The 23,525-nt window shown below is 39.2% G+C and overlaps 1 protein-coding gene across 1 annotated transcript in view; it reads left to right on the forward strand.

Annotated features, from left to right (window-relative positions):
* The window catches only part of ASPG (asparaginase), a 48,444-nt gene that overhangs the window by 20,097 nt on the left and 4,822 nt on the right, over positions 1 to 23,525 (forward strand). The window contains exons 7-13 of the mRNA XM_074865245.1: positions 1,837 to 1,949; positions 3,436 to 3,621; positions 7,439 to 7,552; positions 10,631 to 10,750; positions 11,842 to 11,937; positions 12,823 to 12,986; positions 19,308 to 19,394. Coding sequence (XP_074721346.1) covers positions 1,837 to 1,949; positions 3,436 to 3,621; positions 7,439 to 7,552; positions 10,631 to 10,750; positions 11,842 to 11,937; positions 12,823 to 12,986; positions 19,308 to 19,394 — 880 coding nt within the window. The remainder of the gene's footprint in view (positions 1 to 1,836; positions 1,950 to 3,435; positions 3,622 to 7,438; positions 7,553 to 10,630; positions 10,751 to 11,841; positions 11,938 to 12,822; positions 12,987 to 19,307; positions 19,395 to 23,525) is intronic.

A 23,525-nucleotide genomic window follows, 5' to 3' on the forward strand; every position in this document is an offset into this window, starting at 1 on the left:
GCTTTTAAAGAATTAATCTGTATGTTAGAAGGTTGAAAGGATTTATTGCTAAACACTGCTGCTTCTTTAAAGCACGGTGCTCATGAGTGAATGTGGTTAGCCAGGCCTGTGAACCTCAGGCAGAACAAATGCATGGCTTTCTGCACTCACCCGTGTACCTCCTGCAGGTCTCTAACTCGCTCTGGAAAGCTCACAGAGGCCTTTGAGAGCTACTTGACTAACTACTAAATCCAACCAGGTGGTTTCAGAACTGTGCTGGCCAGCTTAGCACAAAGAAAGAAACTGTAGAAACGATCTGTATTTCTATTCTTCCATTCCCAGGGCATTAGGAATCCACATGCTGTAGTGTGGCTGGTTGGACAAATGTGATGCCAAGCCAACTGCTTGTGACCTGTTTAACGATGTATGGTATTTTTTAAGAAAGAAGATACACAGGCTCTGGTTGCTGACAGGGCACCACGACAGGAAGGGAGAGTTCATAAAGTCTTATAGGTGACTGCTATTTTCTGTCCTGACTTAATGGGTTGTGTAGTTTTTAGTATCTCTTGTAATGGGGCAATAGAGTAGGCTTCAATGGAGGCTTTTAAATGTAACTCTGATTTTTTTTGCAAATGGCTGTCTGCTGATTGCAAGAGATTGCAACAGTAATTGGTGTGAGTAACTCTCCGCACGGCTGAGAGCAAGTCAGTATTATGCACGCAGATCTTTTATCTGTCTTGCTAATTGGGAGTTTCTCCAAAATCTAAAAAGCTTAAATGAGGAAGCAGGTAGCTTTACAGCATGGTCTACTTCAATCGAAGCCTGGCAGTCTGAGGTGTTGGCTGCTGTTTGTTAAACCTCTTCCACTGCCTTGTAGGAGCCGTCAGTGCTACCAATGCTGCGCTCCTATGCTGAAGTAGTAAAATTTTGAAATCAATAATGCATGACTTGGCTTCTAATAATGCAACACAAACAAACTATTAGTTAAACAGCTGGCTTCTGGCTCTAAATGTATAATCAGAGTTAATTGAATCCTTGCTATTTTATTTAATCGTTAGTAACTACCTAATAAACTCTGGAGGTGATTAGCGGCAACAGTAACTGCATTTGTCATCTCTTATGTCTGGGAAGATGAAGGTCTGTTTTCTAAACATGAACCCAGGCTGGTATCAGGCCAACTACATAGCAGTGAAGTTCAGGTCAGTGCGTGACAAGTAAATATCTCACCTATGCTAGACTTGCACAGTGCTCTGTTGGTTGAGGCTTTCTGAGCACTCTGAGCTGGGAGAGTTGGCACTAACAGGGCATGTTCAACATCGTGAATCCATCAGGTCTAGTACTTGGATGCTTTTCACAGCTATCGGACTTCTCTTTTGAAGAGCTTGTAGTAGAGGTATACAGCTTTGTGTGTGATAGATCACCCTGTTTGCTAATGGTCATTGAACTAAAATATCCATTTTGGAAGTCTTTGCTATAAAATGCTATTAAATTGAAGCAAGCATATGTCTTAAATATCTCCTTGAAGGGCACTAACTTAGAAATATTGACAAGTAATACTGGTATATCTTGGAATCTAGACTGATTTGGAATTAAAGCTAAAATATAACAGTTGAGCCTGACCTGGATGTGGCCTCAAAGACATGTTTTGTGGCACCTAACAAATAAGGTGTGATAGATCAACTGCTATGACTGCTGTCTTAAATGGGCCTTCATTTCTGCTTTTCAAAAATACAATGTCTTTCATGAATCCCCTACATAAGAAACACTTTTAAAGACAATGTTGTAAATATGAAGTGCTACAAGTGTACTTAATATTATGTCTTAGTATTAAATTAAAAAGGCCATTTCTCTTAACAGTAAACTGGGAAACAGTGTGGAGAGCCAATACCAAAAAGAAATTTAGAGTTCACACCAATATGAACAGGAATGTTGGTCTTCTGCGAATCTTCCCAGGAATCACCGCTGCTGCTGTAAGTGTCACTACTTCATTTTGGAAGTGGGTGAAGTGATGCTCAAATACTTGATTAGTTAGCTGAAGTAGGGAGGCTGTGTTGTTTCTAGCAGTGCTTGGGGTTTTGGAAAGAAGGGGAAGGATCTGTCGTCTTCTGATAAATGTTTTTTGGAATATCAGAGCATTCAAAGACTATTTTCTTATGCCATAAAGTATTGATAAAAGCTTTTCAAATATCTTTTGTGTAAACTGCCTGGGCTCTGAAACTTAAAATCTGTTTCTTATCAGGGCTCATAAATAGGTCAAGTGTGTTTTTCTAGACAGGTGCAGGCTACAGTGACCGTGGAAATGCTCTCCAGCTGCATATTGAGGCATATTAATAGATATCTTGTCAAAGAATGCACAATATGATAAGTGGAGGGGAGTGTGACTATTTCTAGAACTCATGTTTCTTTCTTAAGGCTCATTTTTTCTCACACTGATCGTTAACATGACCCTCAGCATTCATACAGAGCTGAAAATGAGAAGTGGGATTTTTTTGCCTTTAGAAATTATTTTGCAGAACCGTGGGTTTAGGTAGATTTGTCTTTAAATTTTTGTCTAGTACTAGTTCCATTAAATTGACAGGTCCTTTGTGGCTGTTGCCATCTTAAATTGAATCCAGTAGTTTAAGCAGCACTCCTCAATTATATTACCATTCCTTTTCAGTGAATATGAACAGATGGAAAGGCAGAGGGGTGGTATATTTGCAATAAAACTCCAACTGCATAGTTAGCCTCATGGGGGCTTACAGTGTATTGCATTTAGCATATGTGATCAGCAAGGAAACATCTAGGTTGTTTAAAATGCATCTTTCTAGGAAGAGGACTTTGCTAGACATTCTCTCACAGTGAGGCACAATAGCTACCTCATTAACAACTGGCCCAGAATGTATTAGTGCCTCTTTCTTTTTTTTTTCTGCCTTGAGTTAAATCAATTGGGTTTTGAGTTAAAAACTCCAGGCTTTGTAAGAATGTTCTCTCCTGAAAGGTGAGACACTCTCTCAGGCAGACATTTGTTAACAAAACTCTTTGCTAAAGTAACAAATCTGGGCAGGGGTGGGAGTTCTAATCTCAATTAATAATTCTACATTTATTTCATAAGTGTAAATCTACCTTTTTGTTCCACCATGGTGCAACAGTATAGCCTGTTAATGGCACTTGAACAATAGCATCCTTTTTCTCCCTGAGGTCATGACTGTAGAAAATAGTTTATTTTAAAATCTAACCCTCTAGGAATTTTAAAGAAAGCTAGAGAGTGAAATTCTCATTTTTGTAAAGTTTATTCTAAAGTCCCAGTTGCTGCAAATGGGGAGCACAGAATGGCATGAGAAGACTGCAAGGCATGAGAGCCTATAAGACTATAACAGAAATAGACCATTTTTAAAAACCCTGTGCCGTACATGAAAATCTTAACGTGACTTAAATACACCTTTTGTCTCTCTTCTGTTTCTTGTTTTTACACAGGTAAAAGCGTTTCTTCAGCCTCCAATTGAGGGCATTGTACTTGAAACTTATGGAAGTGGCAATGCCCCAAACAACAGGGAAGACTTACTGGAGGAACTGAAGAAAGCAGCCGAACGAAAAGTGGTGATTCTAAACTGTACCCAGTGCTTACGGGGGTCTGTTAAAACAGTCTATGCAACCGGGCAGGTAAGGGTTGTGCAATGATTTCAGACTCTACTGCTCTGCAAAAGAAACATCCCACTGATACAACTTCATTATATGCTAATTGTAGTCCCAGTATATAAAAACAGATTTACTAACTGTAAAGATATTGCTCATAAAATAACTATATCTGAAAAATCTTAAGCTGGAATCATTTAAATATGTATCTGCAAACAAAGTCCTGTTACTTCTCGTCTGAATGGTTGAAACAGTCAGCTCAAATCCCACATTAGTGATTGCTTGCTCCTGTCGTGTGCAGCACTCCAGGATACCTTGCTTTAGATTGGTAGTGTTATCGCCCAAAGGGATTCCACTGAGCTAGAGGCTAGCTTAGGGGTCAGATGATCAAATAAAGTAGTATTTGATAAGCTAGCAGTTACTTAGCTACAATGTAAGAATATCAAGAAAGCCTGCAAATCCAAGCAATATTCCGAATCCCAGTTTTTTATTTGACTGGAAGAACAACTGAATTCAGTGAGAGATTGGAGAACAGTATGTAAGGAAGCATCTGTCTTGCAGAATGGAAATCAGTTGTGTTTAACCCATGAAGGCTAGCTTAAAGCAGGCTTTCATAGAATCACAGAATGGGTTGGGTTGGAAGGGACCTTAAAGATCATGCAGTTCCAACCCCCCTGCCGTGGGCAGGGACACCTTCCACTAGACCAGGTTGCTCAAAGCTGCCGTGGCCTTGGACACTTCCAGGGAGGGGGCATCCACAACCAATCTGGGCAACCTGTTCCAGTGCCTCACCACCCTCACAGTAAAGAATTTCTTCCTTATATCTAATATAAATCTACCATCTTTCAGTTTAAAACCGTTACCCCCCATCCTATCACTAAATTCCCTGATAAAGAGTCCCTCCCCAGATTTTCTCTAGGCCCACTTTAGGTACTGGAAGGCCCCTATAAGGTCTCCCCGGAGCCTTCTCTTCTCTAGGCTGAACAACCTCAACTCTCAGCCTGTCATAAAGGAGGTGCTTCAGCCCCCTGATCATCTTCGTGGCCTCCTCTGGACCCACTCGAGCATGTGTGTGTCCTTCTTATGTTGGGGACCCCAGAGCTGGACACAGCACTGCAGGTGAGGTCTCACGAGAGCGGAGTAGAGGGGGAGAATCCCCTCCCTTGACCTGCTGGTCACAATTCTTTTGATGCAGCCCAGGATACGGTTGGCTTTCTGGGCTGTGAGTGTACATTGCTGGCTCATAGTTTTCCATCCATTACTACCCCCAGGTCCTTCTCCTGAGGGCTGCTCCCCTCATCACCCAGGCTGTATTTGTGCTTGGGATTGCCCTGACCCATGTGCAGGACCTTGCACTTGGCCTTGTTGAACTTCTTGAGGTCTGCTTGGGCCCACCTCTCCAGCCTGTCCAGGTCCCTCTGGATGGCACATCCCTTCCCTCCAGCATGTCGACAGCACCACAGAGCTCAGTGTAGATACTGTTAATATTCAGGGCATTTTATAGTGAGTTTCTCAATTATTAAGACATGACATCACTGGGTCTAATAAGAGCTCAAAGCCGTATAAGAGTATGTGTTGCATGTGGTAGTGTGAAGGAAGCTGGTTTAACTGGCCTTTATAAAAAGGCTAGCCACTAAAGAGCCAAGAAGCACTGCCAGAGGGTGACTCATCCCCTGTTTTAGACACCTGGTTTTGTTGAGAGCAACCACCCGTCTGGCAGAGTCAACCTCTTCATTGACTGTAAGGCAAACCTAGATACTCTAGTCTGGTGCCTCTCTTAACACTGGTTTTGACACAGCTTTAAATTATATTTGCTTCAAGAACACAGTCTGTTTTGAGGAGAAAGAAAAGGAGATTATAGGAGTTTCTCTCCATGTCTTCGGTATCCAAACTCAGTATTTTCTGATATGGGCAGTCATTTGAGTGTTGGTAAAACTTTTGCATAACTTAATGGAAATGATTGAGAAGTATTAACACTTGCAAAGATCCTGTGCTGTGTAGCAAATACGATAAGAATACATGGATTATATAGAACAGTTCACACGGAAGGAAGAAAGCAGTTAAGTCAATAAAAAACACGAAACATATTTGAAAAACAACATGAAAATGAAGCCTAGCTTTTATTTTGTGATTTTTCTCCTTGAAATGAACTGCTAAAATTTATGGAAGGAAGAAAAAAACCTGTTCTATGCTCTGATTAAAAGATTCTCCAAGTAGGCACCTCTAAAATGGCTTTTTGCACTCTGATCCAGACTGTTGATATGCTGAATTGAAAGATTCTGCTCAGTTCTCATGGAACTACTGTAAGGCTGTGTGGAAACGTGTTCACTTCTGGCTTCCACTTTTTATATGGAGCATGTATTATGTTGCTTCAGTGTCCATTGATGGTGGCTGTTCTGTTTCCAGGCATCCTTGGAGTAAAACACTGACAGAGCCAAGTCCTACAAAATTACTTCATGCTTGGTCTTTCATTGCCTTCTCCTTTTCATAAGGAACTGCTCAATGGAGGAAGTATCATGTGTGAATGCTGGAAAGTTGCTGTAATGTTAATTTTGATTTTTCTTTAAATAAAATCTTTCACAGGTCTTTGCATATGGCTAGGCCATTTTTTACTTATTCAAACTAGTCAGGTGGCTCAACTGAGTCCCTGGTTTTCCTTGAAGTGTTTATTTTAGTTAACTGAATGTCTGGCCTCTGATCCATCTGCCCTGTAGAAACCTATAATTGAGGGGACTTTAGGTATAGGAAGGAAGCTGGGAAATCCCTTCCTCCTCCTCTTTCTCAAACCGCTGAAAAAGCCCTAACTGTTCTTTCGCTAGCTCTGCAGTACAGAAAGTATTTCTCACCTTCTCTGTATTTGTTTTCACATGGGACTTTAAAAAATGTCGGAGGTGGTTAATGAGCTGATTAAAGCTCTGTATCTTGCTAAAAATATTAGTTAAGTCACAACAAGTTTAAAGCTAAAGTTTATATACAAGATATTTAAAAGTAAAATGCAGTATAAAGAACCTACTGCAAGATGTTTAACTGTGAGGCATCACATTATGGCAAAGGTGATGATCTGTGGTTTAGAGATGCCCAAGTGTTTGCCCAGGTACAATTTAGTGACAAGAGATCTGAAATCTCCTTTGTCTTTGCTGTCTTGCTCACTGTACACTTACAGGGCTTGCTGACCATAGCAAAGTTCTTTCTATTTTTTGCTTTGGTTCAGATAGTTTATTTTTTTTAACTATCAGAAACATAAGTTAAAAAGGTGATATTTTTCAGTTGTTCTTGTCAGAACTGTGTAAATTACATGTTTTAGTTGTATGTTCTAAATCATACGCTGCTAGTGCAGCCTGAAAGGATCTGAAAACACTCCTGCTGTGAGCACACTGTAGTCCTGGAATTCATCCAAAGCAATGCCCCATAAAAGAATGGTAAATATGTCTGTGTGAGAACAGCCTACTTGGCAATGTTCAAAATGCCACTGGGTTAAAACAGAGTAATGGCAGCTTTTCAATAAAGGGGATCTGACAACTCTGCAGATAGCTGATACGGACCTGTAACCTTTCCGTTTTAGCATAGTAAGTGACTGTGGCAAGCGTTTGGGTGAATTCTTCAATGTTATTGCATGAAAAGGACTTTAAAGTAAAAGTCATCCTTATTCAGCTGGCTCTAGTATTTGCTTGGTATTTGATAACTAAAATTACAAAAATTACAGTGGCAGTAGGAGGAGCAAGAGAGTGGAGGCACAGCTGCATACTGTATTCTGTGTAGCTACTCATCATTCATATACATTTTCTGTTCACGCAGGTATTTCTGAATGCTATGCTAATTGGAATCATTATTCCTTTTTATTCAGACTCTTGCTGATGTTGGAGTAATTCCTGGAGGTGATATGACACCGGAGGCAGCCCTAACTAAACTGTCATACACGCTCAGCAAGAGTAAGCTTAGCTGGGAGGAGAAGAGGCAGGTAAATATTTCAGTGTGACCTTGAAAGGCTTTAACTTTCTCATCTGCTGTGATAACTTCTGCTCAGCTGAATGCCTTGAGCTTCTCCCTTGCATTTAAAAGCAATTGGTTCCAGAGCCATAATGTGAACATCACATGGTTTTTTCCTTAAGGAAAACAGTTAGGCAAATGAACGTATGTAGATTGGAAGAGAAGAGAATTCTCTGCATAAGTCAGGTGAAGACCATGACCGAGCCATGAAAATGCCATCTTTAAATGGTAGTAGTCTACCTTAGACATTTCTGTACTAAAAACCCACATGTGGAAATTCATGTGGGAGGCAGAATCCCAACCCTACTGAAGTCAACAAAGATCTTGTTATTGATCTTAGTATGCTAAAGGTTTCTCCAAGACTCATTCTCACAAAGCTAATTCTGAAAATAAATATTGCCTACAGCCTCTTTTTTTGCAGCATTACTCATGACAGTGTTAGATTTAATTTCTCTAAGAGGAAATACACTTTATAAATACCTAAAAAATAGATTATTATTCTAAGAACCAATTGTAACTGATTTTAAAATCATAACCTCTTTAAGAATGTTCTTACTGTTCATTGGTGCTTAATCAAGGCTTTTTTCTTCAAATTATGTAGTTATATATCATGTTCCTTTTATACAAGGAATATACAGTTCTGACTTAAGGGAGCAGCAGTCTGCAGGAATGCATGTGGTTCTATGCTTGTATGCAGTGAATTCATAATCCTGACACTTTGGGAAATGACATCATGATGAGTCACTCTAGACTTCAGCACTGCATGCACATGTGTATCTTATGATGGTGTTTTGTTTTTATTAAAACTGAAACAAATTTTACAATTATTTTGTGCTCAAAATGGTTGGACTAGATGATCTTCAAGGTCTTTTCCAACCTAGATGATTCTGTGATTCTGTGAATATCTTCCAACCAGTAGCAGCTCTTGAGACAAACATATTTGATACCTATCATCATAAGTGGAGTGGCTGGAAGTACCGCTTACTGTGCTTAGAAATAGTTTCAGACTCTGAGCTTTCAGTTGCGTGCTAAAGCCCTGGCTCTGAAAAATGAGAGGAGGAGGAGCTATGTGTTTCTTTGGCAAGGATGGCAAGAACATACTCTGTGCAAGAATGTGCTTGACAGGCGACATAATGCTGTGTGAAGAGTAGTGGTATTGCATGTGTTTGTGTACATACACTTTAGAAACCCAGGCTCTTCACTGATGCCCCTTTGGTACACTCACTGACCCTGGAACATACATATACTAGCTCATTTTTTTTAATGCAGACTTTAATCTTCTTGCACAGAGGATTATTTGACCTGGAACAGGAGAAACTTTCCCAGCTGGCTTCCTGACTAGGTGTGTGAGTTAAGTTTTAATTTGAGATCCAGTTTGCTGAGTGAGGTAGCTGACTTACTCAGGTGAGGACTTGGTGATAGAGTTTTTTGGGTACCACTGGCACAAGGTACTCCTGCATCTTCATGTGCTACCCTTCGGAATGTGCTACAGTTTTTGGGTGGTGGTGCTGGGACCTCCTTTATATGGTCTGAAAAACAAAATAACTTCTGCAATTTCTTTCAGTTAAGCAGGATCAGTTTCCTCATTTGACTCATTGCACAGACCCACAAACAATTGTGTTGGCACAACTAAGGGAGCAGCATACTGCATTGCCTGGGCAGGAATGAGTGGTAGAGACCAGGAGAAGAAGAAAGCCTGGAAATATGTTGTCTGTGGCAATATCTTCAGCTAAACATATCACCAAACAATAGTCTCCCAAGAGATGGAAGCTCTCCTGAAGCTGGAGTGGTTATTTTAGGATTCTCTTTCAACACGAAGAAGCAAGGAATGTGCCCCCAGACACATGCAAATGGCTGCAGAGCTGGTAGGACTGAGTAAGGCACGTAGGGCTTTGCACTGGGTGCATTTAGCACAGGTGCCAATTGCTAAGGTTACCTGTGCAAAGCAATGATCTCAACCTGTCAAACTCTAAAAGTGCGCCAAAGCAGTTGGTATCCTCTGAGTTAGATGTGTATGGGACTCTTCCAGCAGACAGCTACTGTGTTGTCAGCGCTTGGAGTTTTTTTTATAATAAAGGGCATGCCTAGACATAAGTAAACCTGGGGCATTCCTCCTTCCAACATCACATCTGTTTCTTGCAAACTTTCACAATCCTGCTTTTTAAAATTCTAATTGAAATAACTACATGCTTTATAGCTGCATCAGCAACCTTTCGTGAAAGAGTGCCAGTATGTAAAATTGTCAGAATTGAGGAAACCAGTTGCTTTTTCTTAATGACTGGCTTCTCTTTCTGTTCTTCAGGTTTCCCAGAACCTGCCTTCTGGAGTATTTTCATTTCTTTATTGCCATATTCAAGCACTTTCTACACATGAATTGGTTTTTTTCGGTTTGGGTTTTTTTTTTTTTTTTTCCCCTGGTTATAGTGGATGCACCCATCCTGCAAACTGTTACATGCCTGCTTTAATATTGAATGACTAGTACTATTATAGACCCTCTGCATTCAAAGCTGGCTCTGTGGCCAGTTTTAACAAAATCAGGGCTAATGGAGCTGTTTGAAAATCCATTGAAATACATGACTGTCCACAGGCAGCACTGGGCTTTGTTTTGAGGCCTACGTACACAGTCTGTGTAGGAGTACTGAGGTTTGGGAATGCTGGCAAAATGTAACATTTCAGAATATTCTGGTCTTCAGCCTCACTCTGCTGATTACTCACTATCTTTGTGTTTTTAAGTAGGCTGCAGCTTGCCCCACTAAGGAACTTTTGTCTGCATACTCTAAAAATTGGGGTGTTTTTGTTACGTGCTTATTTTGGTTTCTTTGCTTTGGAAGAGAGTTTTATTTGCCTGTCTCTTCCCCCCACCACCACTTTGTCTTTTTAAACTTGCAATCTTCATGGGACAGTAACTATTTCTTTAATCTTTTGTCTGCGTTCAATTAGTTTCCATAATTCCTCCAAACAATTTTCTAACTTGATCCTAAGGTTTTTTTATTAGACTACTACCATATTTTTCCTCTGCTAACAAAGGATTTGACTGCTTGCTTTTCAGATGCTGAGTGAGAATCTAAGAGGAGAAATGACTGTTGTACCCACAGGAGCCAAGATCTCTCTGAGAGATAGCAAGTTTATTCAAGTGATTGCCAAATCTCTAAGTATCAGCAGCAAGGAGGTATATACTTAAATATTTAAAATTGAGCTCATGTAAAGCTGTAAACTTAGTTAAATGAACCTAGCTTAAAGATGAACAGCAAAGCTGGAAGAAAAATGGAACATTGGAACTTTTATATTATTTTTTTAGTACTGAGTGTCCCAGCTAACCAGTTGGGTTAGGGAGAAAGCACACAATGACAAGCATAACATTAAAATGTTTTTAATTAAAAACATATTAACTTTTTTTTTCCTCTTTGTAGCCCCATCTTGAGTTTGTTTTCTTGGCTGGCTGGTTGCAATAACAAGCCTCAGACAGTTGCTGTAATTCAGGGTATCAATGATATGAAAAAGTGCTTTGTATTTTTGTGGTCAAATGTATTGACAGTTTGGAGCAATCCAAATAATAATGGGTAAACCAGCTTAATTGTACATGCAGTCATAGAAGGCTGATGCTAAGGAGGCACTACACAAGTGTAATTTGTGGTGTTTAGTATTAGTCCCTCCCAACTGGAAAGTCAGAAAATATAGTATTGGTTGTAAGATACAAGTACTTGCTTTTCTCTTGGCCTGGTTTCAGGGAAGATTGGATTTTTAGTAACTAATGAATACTGAATGCATGGTTCTTCTTTAGTAAGCATGAGAAATGGGAGGATATTTAGGGGCCTATGGGGCTTGTCAGTGGAGGTTTGGAAGTAGAAGTTACACAAATACCTGAGGAATCATATCAGTGAAGTTGATCCAGTCTTGAGGAGACTGGACTATATGGTCTTTTCAACTCCTACCAGTGCTGTTACTCTTACTGTACTGACGTGTAACTGTGGCAGTATAGAGGTGGTAATTAGTGTGTGCACCTTAAGTGGTATATATAGATACCAGCTAATTGTAGTGTTGCTAGGAAGGAGTATAAATCTTATGGATGTGAGACCGACAAAATGTAAAATAAACATGAGACTTCTTTCCTTCCAAGAACTAAATGCTACCATTTTAAAATATCCAAATTACTAATTTGAAACCTTTACATGAAAGCAAGGGCAGTGTTTTTATGACTTGGACATCAATCATATTAGAGGCGAGGCTGATATTAAATGTTTAATTTTATTTGTTTCTCAGGAGTTAGAAGCTGTAAGAGATGCATTAATTCCACCTTTGGCTTGTGCTGCAGCTAAACTGGGCGACATAGATGCACTAAGAGCCATAGCAGAAATGGTAATGTAAAGTTAACAGTTTGTACAAAACCTGAATGTTTAAATAGAGCTGTAAATGACAGGAGGAAGCTATGCTCACTGGGAAGCAACTACCTAAGTCTTAGCATCAAGGTGCTTTGACTAGTACAGTTGGTTTCTAGGCTCCTCAGTCTTTGTCTTTCAAAACTGATGTGTTCTTTCCCCTATCTGGTTCTCAGCTGTTTACATTTTCTTTTGAAGTGTGAAAATACAGGTAGATTGAAATTCAAGTTCTTATCTGCTAACTTTGGAACACTTTAAAATGGTTTGTGCTGCTTTCTTTCACTTAGCTTTCTTTATGCATATTCATAGTATCCAGCTTTTGGATGTAAATCTGTCATGATTAAAAAAAAAAAAGGATTTGAAAATTATATTTAAGCAAAACACAGTGCAGTGCTAATTCAGGATTTGTGGCTCTCCCTATAGCTCTGGCTTGGGTTATACCTGAAAAAAGAAACAAGCATTTCCTTGGATCATCTACACCTCTTTTTTTTTCCTCTATGCGTTGGTTTACCCTACTCTTGAGACTTTGCTAATGGGCCTCAAGAAAGGATAAATGTCTACTGAAAATACCAATAAACTAATACAAGTAAAATTAGCAGACTATAGGCACAAAGCTGCTGTATGGCATACTGCAATAAAGAGCATATCTGAATGTAATGAAATTACGTGTAGAGGGGGGAACATGCAGAAGGTGGAATAAATATCTTACTGGTGCTAAAACAACTCTACAAGATAAACTTTAAGTTTGACAAGCTTAACATTTTGGTGGCAGATTTAAAATGTGGTGTATGCATCTACTCTTGTACCAACAACTTAATGTGCAGCCATTATCTTGTTAGTATGTGAAGGATCTGTCCTTTTGTAGGGTGGAAACTTGAGCTGTGGAGACTATGACGGTCGAACTCCACTTCATATTGCAGCCTCTGAAGGGCATTTACCATTAGTTGAGTATTTGTTGACATCTGGCGCAACTGTTTATGCTAGAGACAGATACGGATCTACCCCACTGATGAATGCGATCGAGTTCAGGTAACAAAATGATTTATACACCACTCTATGTAAAGTTTATAAACCTTCTATCATTTCGGATTTACGGTCCATCCCTGTGTTTTGGTCTTGTTTTTTCTCATCAGTCATGTGTAAATGACAGCAGTTAAAATAACACAAACCAGCTTCATTTCAAAGGATGTGACTAGCCTAAATCAAAAGATTTCTTAAAATAATATGAAATGAAAGCAAACAACTTGGTATGCATGCAGAATTTTAGCATAAAGTAATTTATTGCTGGCTTCCTGCCAAGACTTTGTCCGTAATTTCAGGACTCCACTCTTTGTTATGAGGCTTCCTTATAAAACAGCCAAACTGATCACTCCTTTTGACTGTCAGAAGTGAGAGTGCAGGACCAAGGGCTGCCTGTTCTTTCTGCCCTCCCCTTTCTCATCAAGACCAGACCATTTCAATTGGCACAAAATATACTGGTAGGTTGACATGTTTTAATCTTTCCCTTCCACCGGTGCTTTCCTGAGTCTCTTGCTGGGTGACTGGTTTTTTGATTTTTCCCTTCCATCCACTCATAATTGTATGGGATGGCTGCATGGCTCTGCCTGCATTGTGGATTTCCTCTTCCTGTTGTTCTAGGTGTCAACAGTTCTTGAATATTAGTCATGGACATTCGATTCACTGGTCTCTTTGTTGTATAGTCCTAAGGAACGGCCATAGCACAGAGTATAAAAATTATCAGTTATCAAAATTTAATTTTAAAATTCTTAGTTTATATAGCCTGGGGCTTCATAGAGCCATTGGTCTTCTAACGTGTTAGAAGCTGCATGCCCTAATCTTTTCTTGTTTCTTTGATCCACTTTCAGTTCCTTATCTCATATTCAGTCTGTATGATGGCAGGAGAGAAGTTTTTTTCTGTAAAGGAGCTTGGAGGGATAGAATTTTCATGGTCTTCATGGATGTCTGTCCCCAGGTATTCCTACAGCTTTCTAACATTGACAAGTTCACCTGGTCTGTCAGGCACGAGTTAGCTCCCTGGGAGGTCTGACAGTCCTGGTTTTGCATTGACTGCAGGAATAACTTGAAGACCTTTTCTGCCTCAAAGACCAGATATAGAAAACTCAACCGGCTCTATTAACTTGAGACTTGAAGTGCTGTGTGGCCACACTGTGCTATTGCTGTACCTACTGCATGGTCCTCTATGGCTTTGTAGTTGTTGCTTTCTCTCATTAATATGTAAGCCCTTCAGTGGCAAACCCTTAAAGTCTTAAAGCAAAAACAAGCCCAACAGCAAATCAAACAAATAACCTCGCAGTTGAACAGAGGTGGCTCTGGTCCAATGTGAGAAAATGCTAAAGCATTAGATACCATTAGATGTTCCTGCAAATCAGGCACCTACTTTTTTTACCGCACCCATTTACCGCCTGAGGAATTTCACATGAGCTTGTTGTTTGGATTCCTTAGCATTGCCACTCCTATATTAGACTCCTACTATGACTCTTAAGCTCTTTAAAACTGCACACCCATTTTGATGTAGGGAATTGTAAAAGGAAACTGCACCATAACCATTTTCAGTTTCTCTTTTTGTTTCTACTGTTAGAATGAGAGGAAGAGTTGACTTAGAACTAATCTCATAAATGTGTATTTATGATCTGCTGTGTACTCATACTGCATTTCACACTGATAAGCATGTAAAGAAGAATGGTAAAGATCAGACAGCTGTATATGTGCGTAATTAGATACCCACTAAAAAGATTTCTGCTACAGAAATATTTAAATTCTATTTATTAAACAGTTGCGTGCTGAAAGTGAAGAGATTATCCTGATGCAGTGTACAAAGTGGCAGAGAGGGAAGGGGTAAAACTGATCTTAATGAGCAGTCAATGCCTTAAACTGTTTAATATTGTAACTTTCTCAATTTTACTAAATATTGCATCAGCTTAATCCCATTTTCTGAGAATTAATATTTGTTTAATTGGCATTTAACTGCAGTACAGTATCCACTCATCTTAAAAATAGCTTTCTTCCAGTTTTTTATGTCACATTTCTCAGTGGCCTGCCTTTTAACCTAGCATGCTAACCTATATAATGATGACTCATTTCTCTTTTCCATTTAATAATTTGTAAAGATGATCAGGAGTTATGTCTCTTCTTAAAAGCTTCTTAACATAGCACTGTCAGCTGGTAGACCAGCAACTCAATCTATATCAATAATAGTCTCTTAAATTTTTTGACTTTATATGACTCTTTCTTTGTTTCTTTAGATGGTAAAATGTGGAGTCACTTTCTAAATAAGAAATAAACTACTGCATTTCCGCTTTTTCATTTGTAACTCTGCAATTTGCGTGTAGTCTCATTCACTTTATGCATGAAGCTAAACAGACCACTGTTAATTTAGGCCAGTTGCTTGATCAAAATTAGTAGCATTCCTTTAATTTCTTAGAGTACCCTCAAGGGATAATTCATTTTCAAAACAATAGAATAATATTTTTTTAATAACAGAAACTCTCTAAGCAGGAAGATGTCTTGAATAAAAATTGTGTATATTTTATGTAGTAAAAGCACTTCCATTTACTTGTAGAGCAGTGGTAAAAGGTTGAAAATGGGGAGTTGCTCATACAGTGCTGTGAGAACATCAGATTAGAGGCAGTAAAATTACCTCCCACGTAAATATGAATTTAAATACTTGATATTTTGCAAGGTTACATTTACATTATTTCAGGAAATCTAAGGCAGAGTGAAAATCTAACCACCACTGACTCCAGAAGTGCACTGAAGCCTGTCCTTACAGTATTTCAGCATAAAATTCCCACTGATACCATGCAGAAAACCGAACAAATGAAACTAAGCTGATCCTGCCATAACCATTCCAGTTGCCAGGGGAGCAAGCATTAAAAAGAATGAAGCCAGTCAAGTTTGGATATACATTGCACCTGCATTTCTTTAAAGAGAGTTGGTGGAAGGTGTGCACCCTAAGGCCCCTATCCTACAAACTCTTACATGCGTGTTAATTTCACATGTGTGATTCATCCCTTTTGAAGTTGATTCACTTTTAATAAGTGTCTGCCAAGTCAAGGCCTAGGATGATACGTACTGTATGGCACCTCGATTGCTGTGAATCCAGAGCCCTCGTGAACTGGTAAGAGTTCGGATGTCTTTATCTGGAACTCAAACTTCTCTCACAGCAGTGAATGTTGAAGACTATGCTGAATTATTTATTTTGCTATTAATCCATTAAAATATTAGTATACATTGGGGTTTTTATCCCCAGTGTTATCGATAATAGAATCTAGCAGGGAGGAGGTACTAGAAACACTTTTATCTATTTGTTTTTTCCTTCAGAGAGCGGATGAATGACAGTGGTAGTATCAAAAGGCCAACAAGTAACATGCAAAATAGCATTCTTTCTATAGCCTATGTCTGACCAAGAGCCACAGTTTGGTACAGAGCTCACTAAGAAAAGGGAGAGTCAGGAACAGTTCACAGGTGACAATAGCTCCTCGTGGCTTTGCTTATCATCAGGCTAGACTGGACAAGCAGCTGGGCACCCCAGGCTAATGTGGGGATGTTGGCCTTCCCTCTATACCTTGAGCATTTATTGTCCAACAGTTGCTCTGTTCTTGGCTTTGTGCTGTCACCTTAGAATGGGAATTGCATTTGAACCATTCCCAAGAAGCTCATGACATCAGCTGAACTTCAGATCAGCTAAACTGTGACCCTTGTGAGGCTTTTGTGAAGCCACAGGAGAGCAGCACTTAGAGAAACAACTTCTAAAGACAAATACCTCTCATGTCCCTAAGACATAACAGTATCAGAAAATTCACAGCCAGCCTCTTGAAATATGAGTAATGCTCTTGCAGTAGGTACAAGGCAGCAGAAGTGGTACTCCGGATAGGGTTTAAGATTCTGCAGAATGTAGATACTGTTTGGGTGCAAGTAAGAACAAGCTGTAGTGCGACTTACCTCCCACATAGTTTTCATGTTGAGTGATGGGAATATGAGAGGTGGTCTGTTTGCTTTCTTAGATCTGGTTTTCATAGTCACAGTACTAAATTTAACACTTTTAAGTTGGGCATTACTTATTTGTCCCTATTCTTCCTCTCCCTTAACAACCAGTGGTATACAACACTTCCTCCTCTTCCCACCATACCAAGGAACACAATTTTGAATGATTCCCAGTCATTGGGACATTGTACTGCTATTTAGAAATGTTTTATTGAAGGCATTTATTGTAAACACAGTTAGTTGCAATGCTTAAAGATTTATTTTATTTCAAACCACATTTTTTCCTCATTTAAATTTGCTGTATTAAACATGTGGGGTAAATGCCCCCAGATATGCCTGTATCAGATTCGTAGAGCCCCACTCAGAGTACTAATGGCTTTATGGCATAGGTGGGACATGAAGTGCTTTCTGGAGAGAATCTCACTACCAGCGAGGAGTAAATAGTTACAATAGGGGAAAAGAAAAGCCTGACACTTCGCTGGAATCCAGAGATACTGACTTCACAGGGGGAGCACATTGAGGGAAGATACCACCCAACATTACATGCTTTACTGCCTTTTGTCTTATAGTGCTGTCCCATAGAATAGCTTTTATTTTAAAAAGCACTAGTTTCATGCTGTGATTCGAATATAAGGTGGCAAACGAGGAATACTCCAGGGCAGTCATTGCAGAGTAAGCAGACACTCCCCATGTTCAGTGTGAACTTGAGTGAACAGACGTGTTCTACTTTAATCTATTTTAGGTCAGATTTCAGCTAATTACTGTTCTGCTTAAGACTGGACTAAAAATTTCATACATGTAGAATTCATTCGTCACCACAGATTGAAAAATAGGAAGCTGTGACATTATTTGCTGGCTCAAGGAGATGCTTGTGGATGACTAGCCATGCCGTTAAGGGACCCACCTGAGAAAATATTTTAGATAACTGAACAAACTTGCAGCATTTGCTGTTCCAGCAATGTTTTGCCATGAAACAAAGATTTTTAAATTTTTTTGGCTGTCAGTTGAAACGAAGTACAATTTTTAAAAATCTGTCTGATATGTTAAATAACCTATGTTTAGAAAAGCAAAATGATTCCTATAGCATCTGTACAATTCTTTGTTTAGCTTATAAATTAAGATCTTATATGAATCATATAAGCTTACATAAGCTTAATATGGATAACTGTAAAGTAACTTCTCATTCAAGATGGCGTTTCCTAAAAAGAAGCAGAGGGATTAGATAAGCAGTTTAGTTCAGTTCTAAAATGGGAAGGCCCATGGCTACCTCCAAGAGAATGCAAGTGATTAAGCAGAATGTGTATGTGAGCTTATTTTTAATTAATACTCATGAGTTTTTAGGTAATGGGTTGGGAAAGCCCATGTATTTCCTGTTACAGTGATATGCCTAACTCTTTATTTTGAAGTGTTATGGTATAGCAACTTGCTTAAAAGAGGAACTGTGAAACTATTCCTGATCTACTGGTGTCATCATGCTCTTTCCAGAGGAAAAAAAAAGTGTTTGGATTTGTAAACTAGATCATTTGTTTAGCAGAGGATCATGCTGTCACCTTGTTTTCAAACCTAGCTCTAAACCTTTCACTAGGTCACTTGTGAAAAACGTTTTTTGCATATTTTTCATCTTTCATGTTATTTTCTACTCACAACAGTACCTTTAGAGATCAATGTTTTCCATAGGCTTTCTCAAGCATCTGACTAAGGTATAGGAGTTGGCTGGTAGTGCTTAAATATCTATTTGTCCCTTTATCTCAAAGGAAAGAACAAGGAAAACCTAAAGACTCCAGGTGGAAATGAATAATAAAGGTATTGGGAGGAGGGAGTTAGAAAAAGGTGTGCTTTTGTGGGAGGTTTGAAAACTACAGTTTTGAAGCAGTAAAAACCTGATTAGCTTCTACATTAACTTAAAGATTCATTGCTTATATGCAAGACGTTTTATTTAAAACTCATATATATATGGGCATGTATTCTGTAAAATACAGGAATGATGCTATGTAATAAATGTCCTCACTGTTTGCATGTATTTCAATCACTAATATTTCAAGTGTTAAATTAAGCTAACACTAAGGTAAAGAAAATAAAAATTCTTTGAGGAGAAAGGGATATATCCCTTTCATTTTCAGAGCTGAACTCAACACTTCCATGAGCTTAGGATGTGAGTGATTTTTTGATAGGGAGGGTAGACCTGTTTACTCCATCTGTCACCTTGGAGAAGATTCACTGTTCTGTGATGGTGGCGAATATCATGTAAGAGCTTTGACTGACTGTGTATACGAATAATGCTGGATTTAGGGAAAAAAAAATACTGGTCAAGACACTTTCTCTGTTTTTTCTATTCCTTTCATAAAGGCACATAGAAGTGATTAAATTGTTACGACAAACGGGAGCGCACCTTTCAAGCCATGACTTGAAGAACATTGGAACAATACTCTGCAGGTAAATGTAATAAAAGGTGAGGTGGCCCTAAAATTGGGAAGGAGGGGGATGGTTTTTCAGGAGAGATTCTCAGAATGGCAAACAGTGTGTAAACAACTTCCAAGGAACATCTGGGTCCCCGGCCCATGACGTGGCTGTTTCTGTGCTAAACTAATAATGAGGAAACAAGTGAAGTGATTAAATTAAGAGTCAACTCTGTGTTGGAGCACCAGTAACTCAAGAGAGCTCCAAAGTAGGGAGTATTGTGGGGATATGTGAACTGGAAGCAAATGTGCCCCGTTTTTTTCAAGCACTTTCACTGAGAAAGGCTGAGGAGGAAGCTGTGCAAAGTGTGATTTAATAGCATCTCTATTTGAGAATAAAACTGCACATAGTGCATCATTTTTATTTTCTTAAAATCCACTTTTCACTTATAGGGGAATGGCTTCTACTCTAACTAGCACATAACATCGTTCTTAAAAATAACTAAATCAAATAGACAAAGAAGTTTAACCCCAAAACTTTTGAACAACTGCTCACTGTTCTTATATTTGATTTTAAGAGTATATAATCCTCTGTTAAACCTGGTTTTCCATAGATGCTTGATTTTATTTTTTTCAGTGCTGGTCCCGAATTACAAATTACTCTGAAAATTGTAAGAAGATTTCATGTATTTCCTGAAATTACTTCTAGTTGTTACTTCATTTCTTCTTCTTTTCTTCTTCTCAAAAACAAACAAAACCCCCCTGACTACTGGCCTTTATATCAGGACTTGGCAAGAAATCCTGAGACTTGTAGGGAACAGCCAGTGCTGTATATTGTCTACAAAGCTATACGGTCAAGGTAAACCTTATGTGTGTTCTGTATAGAGACTGGACTCTGTCCGGTGAGTAGTTCTGGAATCAAGAAATACTGTCTGGAGTGTTTCTGTTGTAACATGCTTAGAGGAGACTGGGTAATAAGACTTTTACCATGAAGTTAAAATATGTGCTTCCCAGGGCACTGCAAGTGATAGGACAGAACTAAACCCTCAGTTTGCATAGTTTCCATCTGCCAAGAAGGTGAGAGGAGTGGCTTAGGGAATGACATTCATCTGCAAATAAATTGGCCCCTTAGTTAGCCCTGGTGCCACATGCAGAACCAGTTTGACTAGCTGACCTAGCAGTAATATGTCCAAAAAAACAAAGAAGAGAACAAGGGTCCTTTAAACAAAAAGTGGTTCTGATGGAGTTTGTTACAGCATTTTAAGGAGGATCGTACACCCTGCATCTGTATTGCACGATCTCCTATTGTTCAAAGCTGATATTTTGATAATAAACATTTAAGATATTTTGAACTTGTATTGATGGTAACAAGTTTAGTATAAAAACAAGGTAAATCTTCCAAACATAGGGTGAGAGTGCACATGTGTGCCGAGGCTGAATGAGCACTCGGTGCGGAGTGGCATACTCGGGGTGAGAGGGGAAGAGGCCCTCCCACCTCGGTGCGGGTCAGGAGCCAGGGCCGTGGCTCTCTCCAGGCCAGCAGCTGGAGCAGCAGCCACAGCCAGAGGCATGCCCATGGACAGACGTCACTGCAGGGCCTGTACCAGGAGCACAGCCAGCCTGACGCAGCGGTCAGGCTTTGAGACAGCGCTGAAGTGTCTGTGAGTGGTGGCTCTTCCATACACTGCTCTGGCAGAGCTGAAGGGTTTCCTTTCCTCTTGCTGTTTTAGAGGGCCTGGCATAGTCTTTTGCACCAAAGTGGACTTTTTCCACAGAGCATTATTCAGATGCCTAAAAGTTATTCAATCTGAGATACTGGTGTTTTCCTCCTGCCAAAATGTCTCAGATACTTCTGGAGTATCCTCAGATGACCTGATACACTCATTTTCCCAGCATGCTCGGGCTCACTTCTCTGTCCTACCTCTTACCTCCTCCTTTTAAGTCTTCACTTTGCAGGCACTGGCACCTTCATAGCAGTCAACGTGTTCACGGGGTCAAGCTGCTTATAGAACAAGTTGTTTATAACATCTTCCCTCTGTCTAATCTGGACTGCTTTCCTATATCTCTTCTATCTTGTAATGTGCCTTAAGATGCAACTTGTACCTGTCTGAATTTGTCACCAAGGCAATATGTTAACTTCTTGGGGTTTAGAAGGACAAAGCTGCTTGCTTTCTGATAAGCTCTGTGTTCCTGCACTTAGCTAACTTTTTTCTCCCATACGGTTCTCTCTGAATTAGAAGCTCTAATCACATTTCCCCCCTTGCTACTACTACCTATCCTCAAACAAACTGGCTTTCATAAAAGACCATGAACAGTGACTTTTGTGTTCCAATTCTGTCTCCTCAGCTTCCTTCTGTTTAGACTCATGATTTTAGAATAGAATAAAATAGTTCAGTTGGAAGATTTTGGAGATAAAATAAAAATAAATGTGCTCCTTTGGCACTGGTGATGTTTGAGAGGGAAAGGAGTACCAACCAGACCTGAGAGTGGGAACTCTTGTGTAGGAAGTGGCGATGCAGATAGGTGCAGCCAAGATGATTTAGTTATTAAATCTTTCATGGTTTCATTTGCTGGTTTTTTTTTTTTTTTTAAGTGAGAGGTGTTAGTCTGATTTTTAGAATCACTTTGTTGATGTTTGGTATCTGGTTCATGGCTTTGTTTTGAAATGAGAAAGAGATCTTAATGTTAGTAATCCATTAAAAATGTCAGAATCTCTTCTCATATTGCAGTAGTATTGTCATCTGTCTGCAAAACCAAACCATGACAAGATAAATTGGGACACTCAGACTTATTCTGAAGGCTTTTCAAGTTCTGGAGTTGGTAAACTGTTGCTTTGTGTTTGTTTTTTAAAGGAAAAAAGCTTGTATAGAATTGAGATACTCTGTTCAAGTCTGTACTTCACAAAATTAAATAGGGGCATAAAGCCAAACCAGTTTCTCTTTCATATTCTTAGATTTCATAAAATGATATGATATAATATACAAAGATCCAGCCTTTCAAAATCAGCAACTTTCAGAATAAGATGCCTCTTCAATTTAACATAAACTTGGGGGGTAAGGCTGGGGGAGGAGGGAGAAATATGCCTCTGCAGGAATTAGGACCAGGCTTCTAATGCCTGCTATCTTTGAAAGAAGTCTATCTCTCTCAACTGAGAGACATGTGGAGATACTAGCTAAGAGTAGTGCTCCCAGATGTGTTCAGGATAGAACAAGGCATGCTTTGTGCTGCACTTTTAACTTGCTTTTTGAGGATTTTTATTTAAAAAAAAAGAAAAAAAGAAAAAAAATATTTTCTCTTCTGTCAGGGTGATGATACACCTGAAGAATGTCTTTCCTGACCACTTTATATAGACACTGAAAAAGGAGAATTGCTAAAAAAGAAAAGCTTTGTGTCCCTGGCAAAGATGAAATCCTAGTACCTGAGGAGGCAGGAGGGAACCCCAAGGTGTCATTTCACTGTACTCATTACTTCCCAGATCTAGTACTGTCCTTCTAAACCCTCTGAGATTGAACAGCTTCACTCCTGGTACCTTGAGAGTAACAGAGCACCCCGTAATAAAGCAGCTCCTGTAACTGAGTTTGCTTGATGGTAGTGTGACAGGAGGCACAAAATTAGAGAGCGTAATTGCATTATCACTATTCTTGATATCTTAGCTCTGTCATCATCATGGCTACATTAGCCATGCTGAAACTGTGAAGTGGGTACATAATAATTTTTTTAAATGCAAGAATATTGATAGGCAGCACACCTGGGATTATCTGCTGTAAAAGGTATCAGTCAGAGTTTAGTAAAATGTGTTAAGTAGTTCTTTGTCAACAAAGCAGGTTTTAAACATCCTGATAAGTGTATATTGAAGTTATTTTTATTCCATTTCATGATGTAAAAATGATGGACTTGCTGCTTAGAGGATGTGCTTGTAGTTGGAATTGCTGGCATAGATATCTTTGAGAAAAATACAGAACAAATGTCCCTATAGTGTATGTTGAGAAGTCCTACGTATGTATTTGGCTATGTGAAATACACTTAACAGTGTATAAAGAAAATACAGATGCGTATGGCTTGACTACGGAGATCTGGAATTGGAGAAAATGTTTTCGATTATAATCGATTTAGTGAATAGCAGGTATCTTCTGTTTAGAGTGGTATTTAAATTTTCTCGCAAGCTACA

This window comes from Strix uralensis, chromosome 4 (assembly GCF_047716275.1).
Source record: "Strix uralensis isolate ZFMK-TIS-50842 chromosome 4, bStrUra1, whole genome shotgun sequence".
Taxonomy (NCBI): domain Eukaryota; kingdom Metazoa; phylum Chordata; class Aves; order Strigiformes; family Strigidae; genus Strix; species Strix uralensis.